This window comes from Diabrotica undecimpunctata, chromosome 6 (genome assembly GCF_040954645.1).
Source record: "Diabrotica undecimpunctata isolate CICGRU chromosome 6, icDiaUnde3, whole genome shotgun sequence".
NCBI lineage: Eukaryota > Metazoa > Arthropoda > Insecta > Coleoptera > Chrysomelidae > Diabrotica > Diabrotica undecimpunctata.
Genome location: NC_092808.1, coordinates 101,056,524 through 101,077,911, shown reverse-complemented (window position 1 = coordinate 101,077,911; position 21,388 = coordinate 101,056,524). Strand labels below are relative to the sequence as shown.

Genomic DNA, 21,388 nt, shown 5'->3' with positions numbered 1-21,388 from the left:
AAATTTTAGGTTTTTATCTTGATAGTAACAGGAGCTGGGAAGCTCAAATTATTCGTGTTTGCAAAAGAACAAATAGTAGTTATTACGCAATATTGCAATTAAAAAGTTTTATTAAAATGAAACAGTTATTAAATGTTTATTATGCAATTGTTTATTCAAACTTGGCCTACAGTATAAATCTTTGGGGTAGTGCTGTGACTACTACAAGAGTGTTTGTCTCTCAAAAAAGGATAATTCGGTTTTCTTTTGCTTAGTCAGGTGCTTTATGCGTATTTATTGTTCCCTTAATTTAAGCGGCGTTGTATCATCTACTGCCCAAATTGCTCGATGTAGATGTCTTAGCCTACACCTGAAAATAAGTTCTTAAATTAGCAACCTGTTTATCCCACCTCTGTCAATAAGCTTTCTTCCACCCTAATATCACAGTAATGTTATTCTGTCTACTGCACTGCGTGGATGGTGTTTTTGCGCATTTGTGAGAAGGGTTGTTACTTTCCGCTGGGAACTCTCTATATCCATTTTTGACCACTTTATAATACCAAATGAGTAGCTAAGCGTGGAACAGTCGTACATATTTAATGCCCTAAACAAATTTTTGCTATTAGATATGACCAATTTAGCTGTCTTTATCTTATCACAAACTCAAAAGTTAGTTAGGTTTTTATTAGTTTATGGTCAATTTTTCGTACCTGTTGTACTCCTAGATATTTGTACATATCATTTTCACCCATTGCCTCGATGATTTAGCCATTTTGCATATCGAAACCTCCAGGCTGAACCTTTGCTCTGACTATATTTAGAATACGGCACTTGTCTAGTTTAAAGTGCATACTAATATCATGTGAGAAAGTTTCTACAGTTTTTAGTGTCTGATCTAGGCGGTTTCATATACAACAGATGATTAAGCTTTGCCATACCATTATTGTTATTTTTGATGCTAAAACCTTAGTCAGTGGAGTTCAGTAGCTGAGATAGTACTCTTCTTCTAATTGCAGTGTCTTGAAGAAGAAATAAAAGAATTCCGAAAGCTCGACCAAAAGTCAAAAGAATGTTTCTATAACTTTTCTGACTGCAACCCTAATAAACTGTGTTGTTTGTATATATATATATATATATATATATATATATATATATATATATATATATATATATATATGTATATATATATATATATATATATATATATATATATATATATATATATATATATATTGTTATGGATCAGTTTATCGATCAGAAATAGAATAAAGAGTTTTTTTATTATTTTAATACACCGCGGGCATATAAGTTAAAATACAACCCTGTACTTATTTGTAATAGTTAGAATAAGAGAAAACATTGTTCCGTGACGGGACCCTGACGAGTTTTTCCGTGAAAGACTGAGTGAATAGTGAAAGGACAATGGAACCCGTATAATTATAGATTTAGGAATAAACTTGTAATTGTATTTTGCGGTGGGCATTTTTCGAAAGTAAATAACAATTAGATTTAGATATGAGATAACAAGAATTTGGAAACTTATTTCTGTTAAAAAAGGCAAAATTGTTAATGGTTTCTGAAAAGTAATTTGAGTGAAAGTAGTTTATTTGTTTTAAATATTATGTTGGAAATTTTCTAAATAGAAAATAAGTGGGAAAGATGAATTCTTATAATTGGTTAAAAAGGAATGGTGGGAATGAGAGGGTGGAGAAGGTTGTCTGGGAGAGATTGAAAGAATTATTATGTTACCGGCAGACCAGTAGAGAAGACGTGTTTTCGTGTAGTCAATCTGAGTACCACTGTTTTTGTTTGTTAGTGAAAAAGGTGGAAGCTGAAAGCAGATCAAAATCGAGAAGATTAATACCTCCTTTGAGTCTGCATAGTCCACGAGATATAATTGAGAAAGAAAGGAGAATTTGTGAATAAAGAGTACCGGTCAACAGAGGCTTGGGCTTGTGTTTTCGGAGGAGTAGTTTGCTGGTATGCGGTTTGGATCGATGCTGAGAACGGGAAAAATTTGATGGTAGCCGGACATAATCAATCAAGGAAGGAACTGTGGTTTGATCGAGAGGAGACATCATTGGTGTAAGAAAATAAAGGTCAGTCAAATAATTTTAATGAAAGAAAATTTTAAGATATTCTAAAGATAAAATCAAATATAAGCATATGAACTAAGATTCCAAGTTTCAAAGAGTTATTTTTTTTGTGAATAAATTATATTTTTATATGGTCATTTTTTTTAGTAGATATTATTATAAAACAGATCAATAGATAGTTTGTAATTAAAATTAAATTTAGAGTATAGGAGTTTGTTGGGAAAGATAATTGCCCACAAAAAATATTTATTAATATTCATCGTATTGCTTATTGAAAATAAATAATAATTTGTGTGCATATTTATGTTGTTTTAATGTTAGTTCCGTTTCCTGTTCTATCCCGATTATGAGCAACTAGGAGATACTGAACCCACTAAGAGAGATATATAAAGTAAACTGATTAAAGTAAAATTAAGAAGGCACCCTGAGAATTTTTAATAGTAATTGATTTGTATGACTCTGCATAAATTAGTGAATTAATTAATTAAATAATTGGATTAATTAAATTAGTGTTAATTAATAATAAAACATCATAAAGCAGATCACAACAATATATATATATATATATATATATATATATATATATATATAAATATTCTCCAATTACAAACTTAAAATAAAATGAAATTGAACATTACAAACACGAAAGAAAAATGAAGATGTCAAATGGGTTTTATATTTATTACGCTACAGAGCATAAATTATTTTTCTTTTGGTTTTGTTTAAAGTTGTCAATAATAATTAATTATGCGATAAATGTTTATCCAGTAGATTTATTGATTTATTTATTACTATTTAGATCCACGTCGTCTGATAAAGTGCAATACAAACGTTATGCTGTAACTTATGCATGGTTAGTTTTCTCTATAAATGTTTATTATAACAAGTATCGAATGCAAAGTTTTACACGTGCCAAAAAACATTACCGTATATACACAAACCTAATTTAAACTAAGCAAAACTGTAATACTTTACATTGGTTCCTTTAGTTATATATAGCATTTACTAAAAATAAGTTAATTAATAAAATAATTGTTGCTGTTATTCATAAATAAATAATAACTAAAAAAGTACAATGTAACAGAGATTAATCAATATTAAAAATAGGCATCATCTGAATTGTATATAACATAAAACCTTAATAAAAAAAGTAAGTTAATTAATTATGTAATATTTTAATACCTTATTCTTATTATTCTTGTGTCTCATCCTTTAAGGACATTGGCGATCATCACAGCCCATTTTGCTCTGTCGCATCAACTCATATTTTTAATTTCTTAGTATGTGTCCAAAGTAGCTCGTTTTTCTCTCCTTTATAGTGTTGAGTATTTTTTTTCCTTTTTTGATCTTTCTTAATGTTTCCGTATTTGTTACGTATTGTGTCCATGGGATTTTCCACATTCTTCGATAACAGAGCATCTCAAAGCTTTCTTCAGTTGTGTCCGTTACTGTCCAGACTTTAACTCTATATAAAAGGGTAGATAATACATAGTATAATAGTAAATACTCTAGTTCTAATTTCTATTCGTCCAGTCGTCAGAGGCGAAAATGCCACTCAACCTCTACAAATCATATGAACAAGTTGGTTTTTGCTGACAATATTAATTTTGGGACCCAAAAGAAGATGCAAAAAAGTTTACCCCTTTTACCCTCAGGCTTCCCTCTAAAACACCCTCGTAGGGAGGTAAAAAAGCAAAAAAATCGATTTCTTAAGAATGTGTGCGCCGTAGAAAAAAATGTTTTAAATAAAAAATGTAGCTACGATAATTTTACAAAAATGTGTAGTATCACTTTTTATGTAGAATGAACCGTTCACTTAGAAACAACGCTTAAAGCGACCGTCGATTTTGAATGTCAGTTACGTGCGCGAAATCAATGTTCAATAAGATTTGTATCAGTTCGACGGTAAAAATTCGATATATTTTGATCCAAGTATCCTATCGACAAAAATCAATATGCGTTTTTAAAGGTAAAGAGTTTAGCTTTCGTATGCAGTTTTTTTATTTAACCACAAGTAAACTTAGATTTTATAAAGGTGTTAAATAAATAAATGTGGCGCGATTTTTGCCATTTTTATGATTCTCATGAGATGAATATAGTCTATTTCTTTTATTGACTGGCCACTATAAAGTTTTGATTACTAGAGCCTAACCTTCAAAATCTATAGCACTAAATTTTAGTTTTGAGGTTTGGCAATAAATGTGATGCATTTTTTGAAATATCTAGATTAGATTAGATTAGATTATGTAAGGTCGTTAAGGCCATGCGGCCTCACCGCACTTCGACCTATAGAGATCTTTTGTGCATACCTTAATCTAGTTAAACTCTAGAATGCCAATACTTCCGATGAAGTTGATTAGCTTCCTAGGTGACTTGTTTCCTATGTAGAGGACGCCATACTGACCTCTCCTAGGAATTTTAGTCTTTTGCAGAACAGTGCTACGCAGTTTCTTTTTCATTGTGACAGAAACGACAGTTCTCACTATCTGATTTGCCCATCTTCTTAAGATGATATCTCAGAGGGCAGTGACCAGTGAGAAGGCCAGTGACTATTTTGATATCTTTTTTACTCATTTCGAGAAGGCGGTTTGTTGCAGTAGGCGACACTTTTATGAGCCTTTTTGCTTGCCTTTGTCCTGGTGTGTTAGACCAATATGATCTTAGTTGATTGAGTTCCCAGGTACGGAGTTTCTCTCTGATGTGGCTTTTCGATAGTCCACAGAAGGGTTCCGGACCCTGGAATGGGGTATTAGCTCCTTCTTTTGCGAGGCTGTCAGCTTCCTCATTTCCTGCAATTCCCTTGTGACCTGGCACCCACATCACAGTTACATTGTTGCGTTTCGCCAGCTTCTTGAGAGATTGTTTACAGTCCAAAACCAACTTCGACTCACATGTAAATGACTTTAGAGTGCCTTTAAGGCGGCTTGGCTGTCTGATAAAATAAGGACTTTTGCCCTACGGGTGTCTCGGTTGAGACATTCTTGGACACTTATGTCTATAGCATGTATTTCTGCCTGGAAGATAGTTGGGGCGTTTCCAAGAGATTTAAATAGACTGAAATTGGGCCCAGTAACTCCCACTCCTGCCCTTTCATCTATCTTAGATCCATCCGTATACCATACGAGTGAACCTTCTTCCACTTTTGGTTCAATTTCTTCACCCATTTGGTGGTTTTTTATGACCACTTCAAAGGGTGTTTCGAAGTCGAGTTTGACTGGCATAGCATCTGTCAGCATGTCCTTAGAATCCAATGGAATTTCTTCTAAGATTTTCAGGTGGCCAACTAGATCTCCAGGTTTCATTATTTGTGTCTGTCGCAGTTTTAAGGCGGTAGTTACTGCCTCCCTCCTTATGCAGAACTGCAAGGGATTGAAATATCTAAACAAACAATCTAAAAGGTTTAAAACTTTTTTTTTATATAAAACTAGTACGTTTTTCAAAAGAACCAAACATCTGCTATAAAATATACCCAAAACCGTCTACTAAGAGGCATTAAATTCTGCACTTTATATTAATATGTCTAATGTCTCAGATTTGTTGCCACAACTCAAAATTAATCTCTAAAAATGGAAATTTTTTTACTATGGGTCAATGAAAGTGATCAAAAATGGTAAAAATCGCTGTTTTTATTTAACACCTTTATAAAAACTGAGTCTATTCGCGGCAAAACACAAAAACTGCATACGAAATCTACACTCTTTACCTTTAAAACACATATTAATTTTAGTTGATAGGACACTTGGATCGAAAGATATCAAATTGTTACCGTCGAGCTGATACAAATTTTATTGAACATGATTTCAAGCACGTAACTGACATTCAAAATCGACGGTCGCTTCAACCGTTATTTCTAAGACAATGGTTTATTTTACAAAAAAAGTGCTAATTAACATTTTTGTTTAGAATTGTCTCAGCTACATTTTTTATTTCAAACATTTTTTTCTACGACGTACAGATTTTTAATAAATCGATTTTTTTGTGTTTTCCCCCCTTCGAGGGGGGTTTTAGGAGGAAGCCCGGGAGTAAATGTGGTAAACTTTTTTGCATCTTTTTGGTGTCCTAAAATAAATATTGTCGGCAACATTCAGCTTGTTCGTATGATTTTTACGGGTCAACTCTCTGACGACTCGACTACACGTATTTGTATCTGGATATTTTTTCTAAAGCTTTTCCTTTAACGTAAAAATGTTACTATATATATATATATATATATATATATATATATATATATATATATATATATATATATATATATATACATATTCTGACTATTATTTGGTCGTCATCAGTACGGTGGAGCCAAGTTAGAAAAGGAGCAACTTATCTTGGGAAAGGATCTACAGAAGACTTGCAACCAATTGAGTACTGTCAGAAGTTTCTGCATTCCAGGCTGGTGACTCTGCAATACAGCTACGGAGAAAGCAACAGTTACTTGAAGAGAGGATCACTCACGAACAATGTTCGTTTCAATTATCCTTAAGAACATAATATGATTGACTCGTAGGTTCAAATGTCAGTTGGTAGGTCAGATTTAGTTCCTAGGCTGCGCTAGGAGTTTACTTATCTACAATTCACTAGCACTGAAACAATATTAAAACATTAATTTAACTAGTTTTTAACTGCGTAAATAAATTCAACGATTTATTGATTAATTTTTAAAAAACCCCGATAAAAACAACAACAAAATACCTTGAAATACGGTAAAAAATAATTAAAGTATTAATCAAACCATAACATAACCTTAAAATATGAACAATCATAGTAAATATCTTAATATTTTGATATTCTTACCTCATAAATTCACGAAAACATAATACCAATCGCACAGAATGAATGTTCATAACCAAAAGTCCTTACTTATTCTTCAAACAATTAAAAAAACCAATATTTCCAACTTCTTACGGGACAAATACACTCAAATTAGAAATGTTTGGATAGGTTTTTAAAATCCCTGCCCGTTGTGACGTCAGAACTTAGGTAAACTATTGTGCAAACCAAACTGGCCCAACGCCAATCCGAAGGACTTATTTTAATCAAAGTTTAAGGCGGTTTGAAGTAAAAAAAAGGAATTTTTTAAAACAAATATCTTAAAAATCTATTTTTTGGACTTTTCCGGTTTGATTTCACAGCGACGATATATATATATATATATATATATATATATATATATATATATATATATATATATATATATATATATATTGAAATGATATGAATATAGGAGAAAGAAAAATAGTGTTTAAAGAGTTACACACTAGATAATGTTAGATATAAAAAATATTTGGTTATTTTAATAAGTTATATACTAGAGAATTTTATAAAAATTATTTATATGAGGGTATTCTTAAGAAATTAGCATATAATAAATGTAAAAAGTTTTATTTTAATAATTATAATATTGTAAATATATTTAAGTGAGCCATGTGATTAGGCAACCAAATATACCTACTCGGAATAAATGACAGTTAGAGAAATTAATAATTTGAGAATGTGAAATAGGGTTATATGTTGTTTAAAATATGTAGTTTATTAAATTAGAGTGTTTAAGTTACTGATTTAAGTTTATATTCTGATCTGAAAAGCCTAAATGTCAACAAAATTCTCGATAGAAAAGAAAGGAATTCTCTAGAATACAGAATTTAACCTTTGTTTACGGTAGAACTTTTTCGAATATGGTTATGTCTATGGACATAATCGAACATATACTGTTTCGAGAACATTCATATGGAGGAAATGGAACAATTCTAATAGGATTTCTTGCCAGATGGTTCTGGAAGATTGAAAAGGTATAAATACTCGGTGATTTGGATTCAAAATGGCCAGTCAGTTAGTAAGAAAGTTAGTTACAGTTATGAAATCAGTATAAAGTCAGTCGGTCCTATTTTCAAGATAGTTCAAGATAGAATACAGTCAATCAGTTGGTGAAATGTTCAATATAGTGAGTTCAATGAAGATTAAGAAACAGAATAAAGAAAATATTAGTGAAGATTAAAAATTATGTTATGTATAAATGGTGATTGGATAATGGAAGGAAGTATTAATTGAAAATTAAAATTATATAATATATTTGGTGATTGGATATTGGTATATTGAAAAGAAGAATAAATATAAATGCTGTTAAGAGGAAAAATATTTTAAATTGGTGGAAGCTGATAATTGGAAAAAGTAATTTCACAAAAACAAGGATAACCGAGGCTGAGAACGAAGACATTGAGTGGTGATTAAAATCTTTATTTTGGAGAACATTTTCATTTAGGCATTCAGTGAAAGAAAGGTACAAAGTTTTGTTGATATAATTTAGTTAGTATCATAAGAATTTCAATTTTAAAGATAGTTTGTTTAAAATTTACATTATCTATATAATTTAATTAGTTTCATAAGAATTTTAATTTAAAGATAGTTTATTTTAAATTTTACATTGGTTATGTTAGATATATATGTATGTTTCATAATAGATATAATAAAGATAATTTCAAAAAGTGCTTACAAAATAATTCTTTGAGAACCGCGATAAAAACCCTAATGTAATGTAAACATAACCAATGTAAGATTTAAAATAAAGTATCTTTAAATTAAAATTCTTATGAAACTAATTAAATTATATAGATAATGTAAATTTTAAACAAACTATCTTTAAAATTGAAATTCTTATGATACTAACTAAATTATATTAACAAAATCTTGTACCTTTCTTTCACTGAATGCCTAAATGAAAATGTTCTCCAAAATAAAGATTTTCATCACCACTCAATGTCTTCGTTCTCAGCTTCGGTTATCCTTGTTTTTGTGAAATTACTTTTTCCAATTATCAGCTTCCACCAATTTAAAATATTTTCTTAACAGCATTCTTCTTTTCAATATACCAATATCCAATTACCAAATATATTATATAATTTTAATTTTCAATTGATACTTTCTTCCATTATCCAATTACCATTTTTACATAACATAATTTTTAACTGTAACTGAACTGATGCCTTGAATCCAAATCACCGGGTATTTATATCTTTTTCTATGTTCCAGAATCATCTGGCAAGAAATCCTATTAGAATTGTTCCATTTCCTCCATATGAATGTTCTCGAAACAGTATATGTTCGATTATGTCCATAGACATAACCATATTCGAGAACGTTCTACCGTAAACAAAGGTTAAATTCTGTATTCTAGAGAATTCCTTTCTTTTCTATCGAGAATTTTGTTGGCATTTAGGCTTTTCAGATCAGAATATACACTTAAATCAGTAACTAAAACACTCTAATTTAATAAACTACACATTTTAAACAACATATTATTATAACCCCACTTTATATTTGTAATTATTATTTAAAATGTCACTTTAATGTATAGTTGGTTGCCTATGCACATGGCTCACTTAAATATATTTAAAATATTTACAATAATATTATAATTATTAAAATAAAACTTTCTACACTTATTATATGCTAATTTCTTAAAAATGCCCTCACATAAATAATTTTTATAATATTCCCTAGTATATAACTTATTAAAATAACCAAATACTTTTAATATCTAATATTATCTAATATATAACTTATAAATTAATTTTTTAAACACTATTTTTCCTTCTCCTACGTCCAACATCATTTCAATATATATATATATATATATATATATATATATATATATATATATATATATATATATATATATGAACACACAGACGATTTTAAGAAAAGCGTCTGTGTTTTCAACCTTGTCCAGTCGCGAATATTTAGCCAGGATATTTGTCGTATCAGGACCCTTTTTCCTTCGATTTTACCCTTGCTGCAACAACTTGTACTACTAATTTCTAAGTATGTGCCCCAAATATGCTGTCTTTCTCCTTTTAATGGTGGTGAAAAGTTCTCTGTTTCTTTCCTTTCTGTGCAAAACCATTGCGTTCGGAATATGAAAAGTCCATGGTATTTTCAAAATTCTTCTAAAATTACACATCTTAAAAGCTTCTTAAGTCAACATTAACAGTCCAAGCTTCAGACTATACAGAAGAATAGAGTGGATATAACATTTTACCATCCGATATCGGATTTGCTGATTGAGTCTTTGGTTTTTTAGAAATTTCCTCATCGTTAAAAATGCTCTGCTCTTGATTTCTCTATTCTTAATCGAATTTCTGATTTTGTATTTGGATCTTCAGTAATCCAGACTCCCAAGTACTTCATTTTGTACACTTATTCAATATTTTCATTTTTTATCTGGATCCTTGTTATGACTTTACCCCTCTTACTGATAACCGTGGTTTTTATTGTTCTGAAGCTATTTTCTTGTGGCATTTTAAATTAATTACTATTTAACTGGGAATAAGCCACAATTAAAGGTTAAAATACGTTTTTTAACCTTTAATTGTGGCTTATTCCCAGTTAAATAGTAATTAACCGTGGTTTTTATTTTTTTATGTTTATTGTTAAACAAAACTGTTTTCCAGTATTATAAATTGTGTTTAGTAGCGTTTGTAAGTATTTCTCACTTTCAGCAATAATGACTGTACGTCGACATAACGAATGTTAGTTATATTTTTACCATTTATCCCTTTTGTACAGTTTTCAAGTGCTTGTGTAAATAACTTTTTGGAGTACATATTAAATAGTAATAGTAAAAGTACACATCCTTTACTCACACCTCTACTTATCTGTTGCACTTCCGTGCTACTTCCATCTAATGTTACCACAGCCTGTTGGTTCCAATAGACATTTCTCACTATGTTAATTTAATTTTTGTCGAGTCCTTTTCGTTTTAGATATTCGATGATTATTTTATGTTTTTTCTGCAATTCTTTCAGTTTAATGCATGTTTTCATCATCCACTTTCCCTTAGCTTCTTTTATTTTGTTCCTTATTAATTTATATTTTTCTCTGTATTTATCTGGATTTTTGTTTCTATATTTTCCTCTTTTTTTTTTCATGATTTCCATTTTTTTGTGTCATCCAAAGTTTTCGTGTTTCTTCTTTCTTTTGTAGAGTTTTGTTCTGTGTCTCTATAATAAAATCTTTGATAATGCTTTACATAATGTTCACATCCTCAATGTTTTTCGTTTCTAATGTTAATCTTTTCATTTCTTGATTGATACGAGTTGAAGTCTCAGCACGTATTTCGTTTATCTTAAGCAACTGAGTATTCACTTTAGAACTTTTAAATTTTATTATCATTTTTACCATCAGTTTTATTTTTGAGACAAGGAGGTTATGATCTGTTGAGACATCTGCTCGAGGATAAGTCTTAACGCTTATCTCAAATTGTTTAGTGTAAGGTTGATTTGATTTCTAGTCTACGTGGTGGTAATCGAAACCATTTGTTTATAATCGCCAGGTTTTCTTCTTGATAAAATTGAGCCAATCTGTCGCCTCTAGCATTTTTTGTTCCTAAACCAAAATCACCTATTATATTATCCACTCGGCCCATTATTATTGTAATCTCTTTCTTGCTGTTGTATTGTTAAAAGTATTTGAACTTCTATTTCAGCTTCTGATTTATCTGGAGTTGGAGCATATACTTTTTACTGGCTTACCCTGTATTTGAAATACTAGCATTGTATCCAAAAAAGGAACAAATTTTACAACGGCTGTTTGGATTCTCCTGGTGATAATTATCACAACACCGTATAGATGATCTCGGATGTCATTTCTGGAGTAATATTTCGTTTTATTTATGACCAATGTTTTACCGAAACCAGGCCAGCGCATTTCGCTTATGCCTAATATTTCTAGGTTTAGTTAGTTCATTTCCTGAATTGTGTTGTGCGTCTTTTTCTCGTTCAAAAAAGCTCCTCGCATTTTATGTCCCAAAATTTAAAAATGATTTGTTCTCTATGTAGTTATTTGCCACATTCGGATGGCTGCTCCTCGAGGAGATTCTTAGCATACTCGATCATTAAAGGTCCGACGCGGACTTAACTGTAATAAAAATGATATTTTATTATTTTTTTTACGTTTCAATTTCCAATCTCTTAATCTCTATAGCATATATCTCTAAGCATATATGTTTGGAGAAAGAGTAAACAAAAATATAATTCCAGCGACAGATATTGACACCGTTAATAGAAAAAAACTTAAAAATAATTGGCATTTACATTACAGAGAATGTAAGACTGGCTTAAACTTCTAGCATTGTAACCCTAGGATACCCTCAAGAAGATGGTTTGACACAGAATCTAATCGAAATTTTATAAAGACCATTAATCGGCTGAGAGCAAATCATGCTCTTACGCCATCTTACATGCATGGAATCGGCTTATCAAATACTCCCAATTGTACTTGTGGCAAAATAGGCGATCTAACACATATTATATATATGGTATTAGAATATATATTATATATATGGTATTAGAATGTGGTTTACAATTTAATAATATAGACGAACTTTATAAGGAATTAATAAATTCTATGTATTGCTTTCCAATAAACCTTAATCTTTTAATATTTTCAAATAATATGGAAATTCTTCATTGCATTTACAAACATGTTAAAATGTGTAAATAAAAGTTGTAAATAGTATATAGGCATAATTTGTTAATATGGTTTGAAAAAAAAAAACAAAAAAAATGTATACCACAAATTAATAAAAAAAAACATAAAAGATTTAAGAAAATAGAAATAGAACAAAAAACAAAAAAAAACAAAAAAAAAACAGGAAGATAATAAAAGAATAAAACAACAAAATAAAAATAGATCAAAACAAAAAAAAAACTAACATTGAAAACTGATAACAAGAAAATTTTGCCTATGAATCTGCAATCAATAATAATTGAAATTTAGTCGATTTAAAAAAAAAACACAAACAAGTCTGGCTAATTGGCTCGGTCAAAGCCATTTTTCAGAAAAAAATTCTATCTGGTAATAGTTTTTAAAAAATTTTGAAATTAGAAATTAGATATGAAATGGTGTTAACCTATAAATAATATTATTGGCGAAAGGTAGTATAAATTTGACAGCTGTCTTAATTGGCCTCGGTCTTATGGCATCAGCAGTATATACAGTATTGGAACTTAACAAAATATTTAAATTTCATTTTTATTGCAGTTTATGTGGTTAAATCAAATCAAAAATATTTCTATGTTAAACATACCAGAAGAGAGCAGTTATAGAACCTTTTTATTTATTATTTCGCTTGCTGTACTCGCATTCAGTTAATTCACTTTAGCTCATTGCTCCTCTCATACCTTTCATAAAAAATTTTTAATCTTCCTCTATTTCTATTTTGTGCTCGTCTCCATTTCGTCACATTAAACATATTAAAAGTAAGGTATAATTGTATGGTCTTCGGTTCTGAAGAAACAAAAATCGGTTAAACAAATATAAATAAGTGTTCTTTAGGGCCACATTATTTTTTTATTAAATCATTGTTCCAGTTGAAGAATAATATTTAATCACGACCAGAAAAGTAAAAAAGGACGTAGCTTTGCAAGCACATCTAACTGTTAGTCAGATTTTGGGAATGGTTGATCGACAATTTTCTCAAAATAATGGTGTAGCTGTAATCGAAACACCTACACCAGAACCACAATGGGTGGCCGAAGAAGAAAAACCAGAAATGACCGATATCGGTAAGCAAATTTTATTTTCACAGAGCTGATTGATTTTATATTTACTGGGACGCTTTCTATGTCTGCCGTTTGACTTATAGCTTAATAAAATAAGTAAATCCTAATTAGTTTTTTTCCTTTTTAATTATTTTTCTTTAAACATTTTTACATTACTATTGTCTTATCCTATATTATGCGATATTCTATTATTTTAACATCTTAAAAATGAGATTTTCGTATCTCTTGAATCGATTTTTTAATCTTACGTTTTGAAATTTTTGTTTTCTGTTATGTTTACCTATAATAAATATTTACTTTCTATATCTCTAGGGTTGTTGTCTAATGCTGTGGTCTTAAAAATGTTATTTTGGCCGCACATTACGCTTTACATGGCTTTACTCTGTGTTACTTGTTCAGAGATTCAAATACCTTGGATGTTGGATTACCCAAAATCTAGATCCATTCTTCGAAATTCGATGTAGGATTGAACAGGCAACTCATTTCAAAAATTCAAGCCTCTATTATCCAATAACTCATTAAATTTGGAAATCCGTGAAAAGTTTACAAGATGTTACGAGTGGTCTGTACTTTTGTATGGATGTGAAACTTGGACTTTAAACGCCGATATCATGAATAAAATCGAGGCGTTTGAGATGTGGTTGTATCGAAGGATACTAAAAATTCCATGGACTAGCAGAACCAGAAACGAAGAAGTTCTTCGAAGAATGGGACATCAACGAACTCTATTAAATATTATTAAGAGGCGTAAACTAGAATATCTTGGACATATAATCAGAGGACCAAGATATGAGTTCCTTCGGCTAATTCTCAACGGTAAAATCGAAGGAAAGAAATGGATAGGACGGAAGAAACTCTCTTGGTTGAGGAATTTGCGGCAGTGGACAGGTTTGACAGCGGACCAATTGCTACACGTAGCGCAAGACCGAGATCAGTATAAAAATATTATAAGCATGGTAGTCGCCGACGTTCCGTAGGGATATGGCACTCTAAGAAGAAGACTCTGTGTTAGTACCATAAACCCGGTTATATTATTTTACTCGATCATAGATTTTTTCCTGGTTTTTCAAATATTTCTTCACTCAATCTCGTTCTTTCATGATTTTTGTGGTATAATTTGATAATAATACTCTTCGACCTATTATAACTTTATTTATTTTATTAGTTTAATGCCAATAGTGATATAAATTGTTTAGATTAGGTGCTGTTTAAAATAAAATTAATTTAAGTTAATTAGACTAAAAATGAACAAGAAGAGATGAAAAGAGCATTTCTAGGAGTGGCTATGTACGTCCAGGGATAACTTAAATGAAATTGTCGAAGACTCAAAGAATGTAGATTTGCATATATTTTGCGAAGCCCTTTCCAGAAGGGAAATAGTAACAACTATCAAATTTTTAAGAAAAAATAAGTCCCCGATAACAAACAATATTGCTGCGGAATTTCTAAATGTTGATCCGCATCTAACTGATGAAATCCTGCTTCCCATAATCAAAGAGTTATGGAACGTGAGAACATTGTACTCTGCAGGAGCGATGAGATGTCTCTTAGACACTCTTAACAAATATAATATGGACATAACAGCTATACAGGAGATGCGATGGAAAGGGACTGATACTCTCCAGAAGAATCTGAATACCATATATTATAGCTGCCATCAAACTCAACATATCTATGGGGTAGGTTTTGCAGTTAGCAAAAGAGTTAATAACCTAATAATAGGTTTTGACGCTATAGATCATAGAATATGTGTTCTAAGAATACGTGGAACATTCTTTAACTACAGTCTTATAAACGCACATGCCCCCACTGAGGATAAAACAGACACAGAAAAAGAAGAATTCTATGAGAAACTAGAACAAACATATAGACAGTGTCCCAATAAGGACGCTAAGTTGATTATCGGAGACATGAATGCCAAGGTAGGACAAGAGGAGATGTACAGACCAACCATAGGACCTTACAGCATACACAAAGAATGTAATGATAATGGGACGAGACTTGTAAATCTCGCAGCATCTCCGAACATGACGATCAGTAGTACATACTTTCAACATAAACGTATACAAAAAGTGACGTGGACATCGCCAAATCATCAGACCCAAAATCAGATAGACCACGTACTGATTGATTTAAGACATGGATCAGATATACTAGACTGCAGAAATTATAGAGGTGCAAATATTGACTCCGATCACTATCTCATAGCTGGACGTATCAGAGCACGTATATCAAATGCCAGGAATGATAAAACTAAACCAAAAATAATCAAATATAATGTTGATAAATTAAAGTGTACTGAAGTCAAAAGAAACTTCCAAATATGCTTAGATCGTAAAATATCAGAACATCCCAGAAGTGAGTTATATTCCACTGAACTTAACACAAATTGGGAGTTTATGAAAACCATGCTCAAAGAGACGGCAGAGGAAGTGCTGGGTGAAGTTCTCAAGGGACAGCGAAACAACTGGTTTGATGAGGAATGCCAACGAGTAACGAAAGAGAAAAACGACGCGTATCTGAAAATGATCAACAGAAGGACTAGGAGCAATGTTGAAGAATATCGAGTAAAGAGACGAGAGGAAAAACAAAAACACAAACAGAAAAAGCGGCAACAAATCAATAAAGAGTTCGAAGAAATGGAAAACCTTAATAGAGAACACGAATACAGAAAATTTTACAAACAGGTTAACACAAAAAGAAAAGTTTTCAAGCCACAAGCGAACCAAGTTAAGGCCCTTAACGGAATTATTTTAAACGAGAGAGTGGAAGTACTAGAAAAATGGCAGGAACATTTTAGTACGCTACTTAATGGAGAAAGTAGAGCTGAAGGTAGATATGATATAGAAATAGAACAGGAGGATACTAAACTACCAACTTTGGAAGAAATAAACAAAGCAATTCAGTCTCTAGCCAGAAACAAGTCACCCGGAGCAGACAACCTACCCTCAGAAATATTTAAATGTGGCGGTCAAACATTTGTAACCCTCCTTCACAAACTACTAATACAGGTATGGCAAGAACGCGCGTTACCAGAAGATTGGAATACTGGAATTATATGCCCCATACACAAAAAAGGAAACGTTCTTGAATGTTCCAACTTTAGAGGGATCTCCCTTCTTAATACAGCATATAAAATTGTGTCCCTAATACTTAACGAACGACTGGCACGGTATACTGACAATATAATAGGATCCTACCAAAGAGGCTTCTTGAAAAATAAATCTACCATTAATCACATATCATCTATCAGACAAATATTAGAAAAAAACGACGGAGTACGACATAGACTGCCATTACATCTTCGTAGACTTTAAGGCAGCGTACGATACTATTGACAGGTCCCAATTATATTCGGGGATGATCGAATTAGGAATACCAAAAGGATTGGTAGAATTAATTAAAATGACAATGATGAAAGTCGAATGTAAAGTGCGCGTACAAGGGGTTGTTTCAAAACCATTTAAAACCAACAGAGGACTGCGCCAGGGAGATGCGCTATCATGCACGCTGTTCAACCTAGCGTTAGAAAAAGTTATGAGAGATTCGGGAATAAACTTAAAAGGTACGATATATACCCGTAGTATACAAATAATGGCATACGCTGATGATATCGTCATAATTGGAAGAACCCCAAAATGAAGCAGTGGAGGCTTTCACACGTATCAAAAATGCCGCAGAAAACATCGGACTTCTGATTAACATCCAGAAAACTAAATATATGCCGGCCATATCAAGAATTCAACAAAATAACTTAGAGGTGCAACACGAAACGATAGAAATGGTAGAAGAATTCTGCTACTTAGGATCACTGGTAGACTACAAAAATAACACATCCAACGAGATAAAAAAAGAATATCAACTAAGAGCGAGAAGTATGTCAATAGCAACAAAGTGCAAACTTAATAAAACAATAATACGCCCAGTGCTCACATACGGATCGGAAACATGGGCAATGATCGGTCTTTGAAAGAAAAGTATTGAGGACCATATATGGAGGAGTAAAAGAACAGGGTCTGTGGAGAAGGCGATATAACTTTGAACTCTATAGACTTTTTGGTGATGCAGATATTGTGAAGACCATCAAAATAAACCGCCTAAGGTGGGTGGGCCACGTTATGCGGATGGATGAGAGTGATCCCACTAAAATAACTATGCTAACAGGCCCTTCGGAAGAAGAAGAAGGGGGCGACCTAAACTCAGATATCTGGACGATGTACAGGAAGATCTGAGGTAGATTGGAGTGAGGGGCTGGAGAAGACAGACACTCGATAGGGAAGGATGGAAGAATGTTTTGAAGCAGGCCAAGGCTCACGAAGGGCTGTAGAGCCAACTGATGATGATGGTGAATAAACAGCATTACAGCAAGTTAAAAAAAGGTAATATCAAACTTTCTAAAGAAGGAACCTTACGTTGTAACAATTATAATTTGCTTATAGGGAGTTAAAAATGAGGGACTGAACAATCACTGAGCTTGGAGACAGGATAAGCAACTAAACTGAAACGTTTGCGAACGACTACTTGTGTTTTGGTTGGAAAGCTAGGTCGTGGATAAGGATTCCTTCTTTTTTGTGGGAGAATTAACTAAGTGACATTATCCTCAAAAATCATTCTCTTGCCAGCATCAGCGGAAAAATTGTTGTTTATTTCCTGCGTAAATATCTAGGCGGAATCAAGATCAATCGAAAGAGCAATTATAATTATTATAAATAGGCTTCAAAATGTTTATATTATCTATATCAGAGACGCAAAAAGATTAAGAATCTTTTTCGGTGTTTTATTATATACGGGGTGAAATAAAAATGCTACAACACTATTTGCAGAAACTGAAGAGGGATAATCTTACTTACCTCTTTAAATAAAATTCTCACGACCATCATACTTAAAGAAGAACAAACAAAGTTGAATTTCGGTCCAATCAAACAGTCTGGTTTTAGACCAGAATTCTCTGCATAGACCACATCAACAGTGTGCGAGTAATAACGAAAAAATCGGTTGAGTGAAACACACCGTTATTTCTGGTTTTTGTGGATTTAGAGCGTGTCTTTTAAAGCTTATCACATGCTGCTGTGTGAAAATTCTCAAGCTAAAAACATCCCCAGGGGCAAGCTTTGAAAAAATGGTATAGAAAATGCAAAACAATTGGCATGCCATTACAACAGAATATCTTCCATTCAATACTTTTTGACCAAATGATTTTTTCATAAGACAAGGGGGATAAGGAATAATGTGATAAGAAAATTAAAAAAAGAGTATGAGGTCTGAAAACGCAATATAATTATGTTGAATTTGAATTTAAGTTTAGAGAAGAGACTATTAAGAGTTGGAAGGCTTTCAAGTATTTAGGGTTAATTCTAAGCGAAGATGGTACTCGTATAAAAGATATAGTAATGAAAAAAGCTAATTTGTAACTCTTTAAAGAGTAGTACTTCTCTTATAATGTGGGATATGCAGCTAGTGAGTTATTACCTCCTCATGTGATGTACAAATCCAAGCATTTGTGGGCCAACTGGATTGAAAATGGCCCCCTGGTACGCGTTATGCAAATACTGTATCTGGTTGGTTTGAATCACAGACATTTGCAAATTGGTTTAACACTAATCTATTGCCAAAGCTTAAAAAAATCACGGAAAAAGATTGTTTTAGGAGACAACATGACACCAGTCTCGACTTGCTGTAATAAACTACAGCTTAATGTAGATACCCATTTCATTCAAAAACCACATGAGTCATCGACGGATGTTGTTTCGGCGCGGAATTGTCATTTGTAAACAAAACGATCAAGAATCAAGATGGCTGCAATAAATGGTACGAATAATGTTCTGAATTTAGAAAAAAGTAAAAAAAGAGGTAAGACAAGGATAAGTAAAAAATTATTAAGAAAGTGAGGTTGTGTGGGGAAGAATTATAAAAATTATAAAGGTAATGTTGTACCTCCAAGAAAACCAGGAGGAGACTCTCGGTAAGTTTTAAGGTTACGATAGTTTTAAAACGTAAAATATTATATATTTTTTGTAGTTGTCGCTTAAAGTACTTTGAAAAAGTTCATGCGGATGTAAGGGCTGGAATATTCGGCAAATTCAGAAGCATGCTTACCAAGAATGCACAAGATTCATACTTACAAGGGCTTATGGGAAAGTGTGAAGTGAAAAAGGGACGACCTCAAAATGAAAATCCAAAGAATAGAAATAACATTAGTCACTCCGAGACAGACTCGGGTGGCAATATTATTGTTTGCAAAAAAGCTTTCATGGGAATTTACACTGTGAGTCATGAACGAATTCGAAGAATTTCTTAGCTTCTTGTACAAGGAAAAGCACCACCAGATAAACGTGAAAAAAATATTTCAGGGATTGATAAGTCTGAAAATTTAATAGAACAGATTAAGACTCATATTGGGAGTTTTCCCACTAAGCTTTCACATTACACAAGGCAAGAGAAGTATTACTTAGACAAAAAATTGAATGTGCGAATTATGTATGACCTATTTTGTGCCAAATTTCCTGATAATAATAATAATTCAGTGAAGTATAAATTTTATTTAAAGATTTTCCAGGAACATTTTTCTCTATCTTTTGGACGTCCACACGTAGACACTTGCTGTGAATGTGAACAGTTAGAAATCAAAATTAAGAGTCCATCTTTAAACGAGATAGTGAAGCGCGTGGTCGTTGCGAAATTATCTTTACATAAAAGACGTGCAAAGAAGTTCTACAATAAAATGGCAGAAATTGCTGATATATGCAAACATGCCACTGTGACATGACGTATGATTATATGCAAAATCTTCAACTTCCACTTATTCCTGTACAGGAGACTTTTACTTACGTCAACTAACCTACAACGTCTTTGGAATTCATAATATACAAAAAAAAACAAGAGATGTTTACACCTATCACGAGGGTCAAGCCAGAATGGGTCCTAATGAAGTGCTTCATTTTTTATCGATTATATTAAGTCTGAAATGCCTACGGCTGTGAAATATCTTCACTTATTTTCTGACAGCTGTGCCGATCAAAACCGGAATCATATATAGTGAGATTTCTATTTTTGTTAGTAGATACGGGAAGTTTTAAAACCATAAACCAGTACTTTCCACAACCATCCACAACCTTTTTGCCGAATCATAGAAACTTACTGCGGCAATAAAAAGAGTCATAAAAAGCTTTGACCGTGATTACCACCAAAAAGAACATACAGAAATGATAATAATTCTAAACGACATAAAAAGTTTGTTGTTAAAATGGTGGAAACATCGAATATTTTTAAATTTATCGAATATTTAAGTGGTGGCCTCAACATTACAAAAAACATGTTTGTTAACCGACTCAATGGGCAAAATAGAAAAGGATAAAAAAATCGCTTTCCGGATTTCAAAATACTACCATTTATTTTTTATTTCATGGACTAAATACCAGAGGAAAGAAGACCATTTTTTGAAGAGTTTATGCAGTGGCCTACTACTGATACAATTAATAATGATTAATGTATTATACTTATACCATTCTTATACTTTGTTTGACACAATAAAATTTCCAAAAAAAAAAGATTTTTTTATTTCCTTTCTGAAACAACATAAGTCACTTTTTTAAAACCATAATATGACTTAAAAAAATTTACAAAAAATATGTAATGCATAATTTAGAGGATAATGAAATATTATTGTAACAATTATTTTAAAGCAGTTTTTCTTACAGCGCTTTAAAACAGTTTTTTTGTGATTTACTCGAAACTATAATTTCTGACTCATGTTGTTTC

At 31.8% G+C, this 21,388-nt stretch overlaps 1 protein-coding gene across 1 annotated transcript in view; it reads left to right on the top strand.

The window, feature by feature from the left end:
* The window catches only part of LOC140443643 (aquaporin-like), an 88,584-nt gene that overhangs the window by 10,048 nt on the left and 57,148 nt on the right, over nucleotides 1–21,388 (top strand). The window contains exon 2 of the mRNA XM_072535002.1: nucleotides 13,439–13,633. Coding sequence (XP_072391103.1) covers nucleotides 13,525–13,633 — 109 coding nt within the window. The 5' untranslated portion in view covers nucleotides 13,439–13,524. The remainder of the gene's footprint in view (nucleotides 1–13,438; nucleotides 13,634–21,388) is intronic.